This window comes from Varroa destructor, unplaced genomic scaffold (genome assembly GCF_002443255.2).
Source record: "Varroa destructor unplaced genomic scaffold, Vdes_3.0 BEIS01000003.1, whole genome shotgun sequence".
NCBI lineage: Eukaryota > Metazoa > Arthropoda > Arachnida > Mesostigmata > Varroidae > Varroa > Varroa destructor.
In genome coordinates, this window is record NW_019211456.1 from 48,894,975 (window position 1) to 48,903,262 (window position 8,288).

Below are 8,288 nucleotides of genomic sequence, written 5' to 3' on the forward strand. Positions count from 1 at the left end.
TTAGATAAGACTACACACAATGTTTTGCGTCGAACAGAAGACGACATCGATCTAGGTTGAGTAAACTGGCCTTTATTCACAGCTCAGAATCATGTGACCTTTTTTAATGCTCAATCTTTGTTGTGTATACAGCCTGTGTCAGAATGTGAAAAAAAGAGCAACTATAGTTATTGTCATTATATATACTCGTTGTCATTTTGTGCAAAGTCGAACTTTTAATGTACAGTACGTTCTAACTTCCAAGAAATGCTATTAGCAGTCTGAACGAATAGCTGTGATGACGAGGGATAATTCAGTGAAATTCAAAGATATACATCACACAGCCAGCTTTAATCAACAAAAGGTGTATTAGTATACGTGCTATGCACTAAGACATTCATTCCGGTAATCTCTGACCAAAAGGTACATGGTAGAGTTAAGGTATACAATGACAGTATTATATTGTGAATCGTCCATTTTAGTCGTTACCGTTAGGAAATTGAATTCTGACTCAATAAGGACATGTGTGCTGTTAAATAGACCCTTATCAGACAAGTGTAGAAAACTTTCGCTTCACTAAAGAATCATTTTCAAATACTGTGTTAATTCGCACCGGGTTCATGTAATGGACATTTCTAAATAAAGTACATGTAGAATAAAGTACATTTCGAGCGTACTCAAAGAGAAACACGACAAGCAAGATAGCTTCCATTTTTTCAAGCGGATTTGGGTGGTCGAAGATTAAGGAGGAGATTTTATTCTCGAACTCCTCCGTAACGGCCTGTGTACCTCATGGGAATTTTTTAATGACTGCTTTTTTGGGATTGACGCTTCTCGAGCCTCTTCCAAGCATACTTTTTTGCTGTGATCCGCTTTCTCTGGGATACAACTATTATCGTCGTGCTGAGCTGTAGCGGCTGGCTGGCGACTATCACGTTTGTTTAGTGTCATCCAGTTCTGTTGTTTTTGCTCAAACAGATGATTTCGTATATTAGTTCGAGGCGGTGCTCCAAGCGGCGTAGTTTCGCGAAATCTCATAGGCGATGTGCGAAAGCCATCTATATTGTCATAAGTTTTATATACTCGAGCAGCTGCTGACGTGAGTGCCGTTTCGATTTTCTGCAATCTTAGATCAAGGCTATTCACTGTTGAAGATACCTCTAATAGCAAGCCATGTGATCGTTCCTCAGGTGAACGATACGTGATAGCTTTGTACATGTAAACGACAAAGCTTAAACAACAGAATACGCGCCGGCACAAGGATAACCTAAAGCTAATTGGGTTAGAAGCCCTAAAATACTCGTGACTTAGGCCAGCGATTTCAAGAGCCCACTGCAATATCGCCAGCTCAATCAAAAGGTTGGCAGTGAACAAGAGAAGTAACCATAGTCGAACATGTCGGGTTTGTGGCGGAGTGGTAAGCAAAAACGAGATGAGTACGGCGCCTACAAAAAAGGCAAACGATGACAAAGTAGATGCATGACCTGCAATTATCGTGTTCACGTAATGGATTTGGTCAAGCATTATCGATAACGATGAACCTTGCGATGATATCTTGTCCGTCAGCTTTTGATTTTCTTGTAGCGCTTTCCGAGTGTACTCCTGAAGACGATCCTGATCGGCCCGTGTTAACGCCATTACATCGTTCAGTGATGTCAAGCGATTAGAGAGTTCAACTGAGGATTCGGACAGCGCGTTAATAACTCGAAGCGTGGTACCTTGCCAGCGCTGTTGTTGCAAAAACGAGCAAATCACTTGAGCATGCGTGAAAAACGTCGAATATGACCCCAAATGCGGGCTGCGAGAAAGAGCCTTAAAGTCAGTGCACTTGTCTACATGTTCATCAGCCGCGCAACTATAACCGGGATGACCCATTTTCTGTACGAAACATGAGGTAAATGCGAGAGCTAGCCGGTGCTGACTGTCCTCTGTAAGAGAAACGCATGACGTCTCAAGCTTTTCCACGGCATCCTGCCAACAGGGTCCGTAATGGAGAACCTGCTCTCGAAGTTCGTTGAGGAGCTTTTGGGCAGCTCCGGATGAATATGATAAAGACACAAGTGGCACTGCTGGTGTAACCGACAGTGACCCGGACAAAAGACATGATAAACACAGTATTAACAACATTGCGTTCATGCAACGGCCGATAGTTACTCACATCAAAAAGATTTCAGGTGACGCTCAAACATGACTTACGGCAGTCATGACATCGACTGTTTCTCTAACAATGTTCATTCTTCATTTTTTTAACGTTTTTTGGACATGGCCTGTTTGAAAATTCCATGGCAAACACCGATAATATTTTTAGGTAAGTTTTACTATTTGCTCTCTGCAGGTCGTTTTATCTGTAGAACACTTATTGTGTGTCATGTCGTTTCTGGCCTGACGCGCTTCTAGCCTACAGCCAGAACCTCATCCGCTTGTGTGGGTTTTACAGGCGTGGAAGCAACAGATGAACCAATGCCGCTCTTTGCTTTAGCTAGTGAATTTTTTTAGTGCTCTCCGCGGAAGGTAAATTTGAACATCTACTCGTTTGTAAACAAACGGTTTGGTCAGTCTGCTGTGAAATACTGGCGGGCTTTTAAAGTAACGCAACGCTAAATACGAGGGGTATTTATTTCTCTTTTCGGCATATACTACGCAGCAAGCGTAACCGAATGTAGAAGTTGAGTATTAATTTTTCTACTCTTGGATAATTTCATGGCCGCGGTACTGACTCGAAGATGTCTTTACGTGGTGTATGGCCAAAACAAATCTATAATAGAATTTGAACATTCACCTTCCTGAAAATAATTGTGTAACTGGAGTATTTATTAAATTTATTCAGTAGCTAACTCCAGCTTCTCCTTTTCACGACAGGCCCCAATAGTACTGCTCAGTATTGATGAGTAGACCTGTTAAGGAAGAGAGCTCAATATGAAGAATATTGGAAAATCAAGCAAAAGAAAGAATTACTGTAATAATTACCTTCCCTATTAGAATTTATCCTGGAGAAGCAAAGAGTGTTTACGTGTAGACTCAAAACCAAAGCATCTCTGTGTCCCTTTGATTAGTCAACAAACACATTACCGCTGTACCATGGGAGAAACAACTTATAATTAAGTTGTTTAATTAATTAATTAAAGTTGGTTAGTCCTATTATTCAGAGGCTCTTGTATTTGAACATCTACATTGCTTAAAAAATATATAAATTTCTACAGTAGAATTTCGTTATTTTGGTTTTTATTGTTTTTTTAATATGTAAATAAATAAGCCAGTTTATAGTTCTGGAATATAAAAAATATTTTCTTATTTAAAGCAGCTTGTGAGAACCACCGTAGAGCGTGGTCCTTTCATTTTAGCATTCAAAGATAACGATGTTTTATTTACTACTCAAGCCAAACTTTATTACCTGTTATGATAGCAGATATATACAATGGTCTCATATTACTTGTGGATGATTTGTGGTTCGAATTTTATGTATAGTGGTATATTTTGTTAATAAAACTTGGATTAATTAACTTGGAATTGTCAAGTGACGGCACGAAACAGTGTTGCAAATCTTAACAATTTGTTCATCTGAAACACTATAATGAAATTCAGTAACCACAAATAAGGTTTAACAGATAATAACAGTTATTACAGTGTTGATAATGGGGTTTTTTCTCCTGTAGTTCTCATGTAGCACAATATTGGTTGTATCCGCTTACTCAGCACTGCATTATACGAAAAAAAAAGAAAAATTTTCTTTGTTATATTAAATAGTAGTATATTCATTCAAAAGAAATTGTCATTTTATGGCTGCTTATCCGCGTGTAGGTCTAACTGACTTCTTATAGTTGACCTCGCTCTTGGAAAGTAATGGTAGCTCTCATCAATTACACCAATAATTGAGAAAGGAATACAAGCGAACACAAGAAAAAAACTTTGTTCTTTTTTTATGTGGTGTTTTATTCACGTTCTCTACATTGCCTGTTAGGGAACTCTATAAAAATGAAAGCGTTCTGCCAAAGTATCTCTACGGGAATTGAACTTGCTAATAGTATTTTGAGATTTTCATAAATATAATATTCAACATTTCAAAGCCTAAGTATTGCTTGAATATTCTTTGAGACTCTCTATCGAGCGTACCATGTTTTTAAACGAACGGCTTCTACTTAGCAAGAGTTTTGAATAGAGAAAAGGTTCAGTGTCAATGTTGTAACGGCTAGCTTACTTTTAAATGCAGAGGCTTACAGTTCTATCAATTTTTTTGTTGTTATTGTGGCTAATTTCGTAGGCTGTCAACACCGATGTTCACGTTCACTCTTCATAATTGTAGCAGTTAAAAGGGGACAAGGCAAACCCGAGTTTTGGATACCAATTCTGTTGTTGGCGGAAGCAAGCAATCCACATCACCACTTCTTGGTGTGTTAATGTTGTAATGTGATTGATGTAACATAATTTTAAACCATATCTAATACTGCACAAGTAACCAAAACATGATTAGATGATGTTACAGATGAGAACTGAATTCAGATGTGCGCTTACTAGGGATACAACACTTACAATAAACATTTAGCTTTGTGTTTACCATAAAAAAACACTATAAAAATTAATATTATATTACGATTTTTTATGGAAATTGGGATCTATTGGGTTTTCTTTCAGTCGTTTCAAAAGAAATTGGACAAAATCATTTTTTAATCATTTATATTAATTGGTTTGTTAAGGCTTCTTAGTTTGTTTTTGATTTTTGAAGCGAGTGTGCTACGATACATTCAATAAGGACTATAAATCGGATAAAAAAAGAAGCTGCTAAATAAAAAGGTATGAGAACATATGGCTTATATTCCTAAGCTTAATCGTCTCACGCGGGACGTGTATCCAAATGTTCAGCTTTGTCTATTTTTCCCATTGACGCGGCATAAGGTGTATTACACAGGTCAAATTGTATGTTTCGAAATGTCGTATTTCTTTTTGACTGAGACTCCTTCCCATGGTTGTGACAATGTTCCTACCATTAGCTTTAAAATACTTTATCTTCTACTAATTGAATTAAACTAATCGAAAAGGTCCTGTTTGAGCATTTTACTTCTATGTAACGGAATCAACTTCTGTGTGTCTGTGTGTAATCTACCTAACAGACGTCCTAGCGAGTAAAGCACTACGCATAGTGTGAGCTCAGGTATTAGTGCCGTCGCCCCAATACGCTCAGCACGTAACAACGTTTATGCCGGGTATCATACACAATGGGCAGTTCTCGTTCCCGATCTGTTGACATGTCGGGTGATGCCGCTAAGTTTGTTCAGGAGAAGATCTCCGCCAATCCTTTAGTGGTCTTCTCGAAGACAAGATGCCCTTACTGCACTTTAGCGAAGCAGATTCTCGAGAAATACAAGGCGAGTGTACGCGTGGATGCGGAATAAAAGCTCCGTTTCGCAACAATAGATGTACTAACCTCGTTACTTTGAATGACAAAAGCTACCTTTCTTTCGATAACTCGACATAGCAGTCTATAAATTATCTGCGTGATAGATCGGTGCGTAACGTATTTCCCTGTTAATCTTAGGGACACGCTATAGTTTAGGTTTGAATCCAGCAATAGACATATTTGGTTTAGTGCTGAGCCTGAGCCGTCTGATACAATGCGTCACGGTGATAGCGGGCGTAAAACTTGCGATATAGAGGCTGTCTGCAAATTCTGTCTGATCGTGTCCCCCGAAATGCCATAATTGTGTCACCTGCTTATGGATTATTATGATTCGGGTGATGTCGAAGTTTTTGTGTTTGTGTGTAGGAGCGCTAAGGCACTCTATGCTTGCTGTTCACTGAATATTAGCGAGGCCGATATAGATATGATTAACCGTTGATCGGCCCAAGCGGAGCTTCCGGCCTACATGCGATCAGCCGCTAAATAATGGTGTTATCAAGGGGTTTTTGTGGTGGTCTTTAACATGATGTGAACGGCTGCTTCGTGTGAGTGCAATCTTCGGTGCTGAGACATTCTATGACGGAAGATGATTGCGCTTAGTTAGCTTAATTAAGAAAAAAAAAACTTTTATGCGAGGTGAGAGAACGAAATCTGTTTTTGGATAAGATATTCATGGATAGGTTTCTACAACGGTCCAAAAGTTCAAAAAAACTGTAGTCGTTGCTACAGATTCGAGGGTAAGCTCAAATAGAAAATAGAAATTACGAATAAAATTATACGCTTAAGTGATGTTTTTTAAATATTTTTCACGAAATTCCACGATATTACATTTAGAAAATGCGGATGTGATCCTTAACTTATTTTATGCTGCTGAAAAATAGTAAAAAATTTTGATACGAAGTTTTATTATAATAAAGCTCTTCTTTATTATAATAAAGGTTCGATATTCTGACCGTCTTTAAAGCGAATTAGTTAACTTTTTTTTACTCATTATGATTTAATATTTAAAACGAAATCATATAATACGCGGTCTCGTTTATATTGGAATTTATAGCAGGACGGCTAGATGATTAAGTTAGTATCTTTTCAAAAATAACTTCACGTACAAATAGCAGACGGTCTGCGACTAACGCCACCTGCGATGTGGAGAATGTATCGCTGAGGTGTCAAACAAACAACCGAACCTATCAAAAACATGGGTCATTTAGTTGTAGTCGATGTATAGAATTCCAGTAGACGATAAACACTATAAGAACTGCTAAATTGCTATACAAGCCAGAAAAATCAGTAGTAAATACTAAATCACCATCAGTCACTTGAAGTCGATCGTTATAGAACTACAATTGAATTTTACTTTCCATTTTCAATAGAAATTGCTATGTTTCCTGTCATAAATATTAATTTCTTCAATATTGTTCTCGTTACCGGATCGGGTTTAAACAGGCGAAATTCGAAGTTATTGAACTCGATGACCGCTCTGACGGAGATGAAATCCAGTCAGTTCTGGGCGAGTTGACGGGCGCGCGAACCGTACCGCGCGTTTTCATCGGAGGCAAATGCATCGGTGGCGGATCGGACACGCAGGCCTTAGACAAGGATGGCTCGCTCGAAGGAATGCTCAAATCGGCAGGAGTCCAATTGGGTTAATAGCAGTGCACGGTCAATGCCGCTTCACAAAGGCTGTTAAATCCTGACAGACTCAAATGAACTTATGATAAAGTCAGCAGTCGATTGAGCTTATATATGCAACGAAGATAAATCTACGCGAGCTGCGATTGGTTACTATTGATATTAGTTGCTATCAGGTACTAAAAGTGGGAGTAAAATAATTCTTTGTGAGTATTTTTGTAGAATGCGTTTTTGTTTTTGAAAAAGCGGCCATAGCACGCCAAGTGAAATAAGTGAATGTTACTGTTTGGACTGATGCGGCCTGAATTGCACTTTATATATGGTTAAAATGTATTCTGAGAAAGTATTGGTAAATGAAGATTCTTGGTTTATTAAAGCAATATAAAACTATACAGCTATATTTGATAAAAATGATTAAATTATAAGTAATAAAATATTATTGGGAAAATAGGAAATATTTGGCACACTGGCTCGCCTTCACTAGAAATTAGCACGTGAGTGTATTGAACCCAAAAAGCATAAGATATTGTTGGCATTATGAACACGACTGCCATGTAAACTCAATTACTCCAGGATCAACGTATATTCGAATATAAAGTAATTAATATTGGACGCTTTCAATTAAGAGTGAGATCACATAGACGATATATACGTGAAAGAGACTAATATTTAAAACTATCTGAAATTACTGAACTTAGCACTCAGTTTTATGTTTTAAGCAATGTTACTGTCATTTGTCTAATGGAAGCTTCAAGAAAGTATTCTAATTTAGGCTTATTTGAAAAGACCATTTCACCTCATGTTTCTTACACATGTCACCCAGCACTGTTTTTCCCAACATAGTCACCCATATAATTCTCCAATCTCATAAGCATTTTCTTTACAAACTACAGGTTGTTAAGTATTTCTTTCTTCGTTTTCAAAGACCACTACGTGAGTGTTTATCGTGAGCGGCCATCTACAAAGACAAACGTAACTTCGCAAAAAAATCGTATTAACCTTATTCAAGCGAGCAATATCAAGATGGAGCACAGGTTCAGCCTTACTAGGAACAGCCGGAATGTACTGCACAAATTCTTACCTGCACTATTTTTAATTTAAAATCCGTATCCGGTAATGGCAATTAGAAAGAAACGCAACTACAGGGATAAAAATGGTGACCTAAACAAGATGTCATGACCTTCTTCTGTTCCCCAGCAAAGCAACTTTTAAAAATTACACACTAAATATCTATTTTTATTGTAAACATAGTTTATTGTTATAGTTTTGTATATGATAAATGTTTATA

The 8,288-nt window shown here is 37.8% G+C and overlaps 2 protein-coding genes across 2 annotated transcripts; one reads left to right on the plus strand and one right to left on the minus strand.

Annotated features, from left to right (window-relative positions):
* Positions 1–50: 50 nt before the first annotated feature.
* Positions 51–2,506, minus strand: LOC111246793 (uncharacterized). Its single transcript, XM_022796974.2, has one exon. It carries the CDS (start codon positions 2,113–2,115, stop codon positions 721–723), a length of 1,395 nt encoding a protein of 464 aa, XP_022652709.1. The 5' UTR covers positions 2,116–2,506; the 3' UTR covers positions 51–720.
* A 2,610-nt stretch (positions 2,507–5,116) lies between these two features.
* LOC111246503 (uncharacterized) lies at positions 5,117–7,464 on the plus strand. The gene is made up of 2 exons (XM_022796207.2): positions 5,117–5,339; positions 6,815–7,464. The coding sequence occupies exons 1-2, from the start codon at positions 5,190–5,192 to the stop codon at positions 7,016–7,018; spliced, it is 354 nt and encodes a 117-aa protein (XP_022651942.1). The 5' UTR covers positions 5,117–5,189; the 3' UTR covers positions 7,019–7,464.
* The last annotated feature ends 824 nt before the right edge of the window (positions 7,465–8,288 follow it).

Excerpts from the sequence above, each read along its gene's own strand:
- LOC111246793 (XM_022796974.2), bottom strand. The coding sequence starts at position 2,115 with ATGAACGCAATGTTGTTAATACTGTGTTTATCATGTCTTTTGTCCGGG.
- LOC111246503 (XM_022796207.2), top strand. The coding sequence starts at position 5,190 with ATGGGCAGTTCTCGTTCCCGATCTGTTGACATGTCGGGTGATGCCGCT. Across the intron at positions 5,340-6,814 it reads AGATTCTCGAGAAATACAAG|GCGAAATTCGAAGTTATTGA; the intron begins GCGAGTGTACGC and ends GGGTTTAAACAG.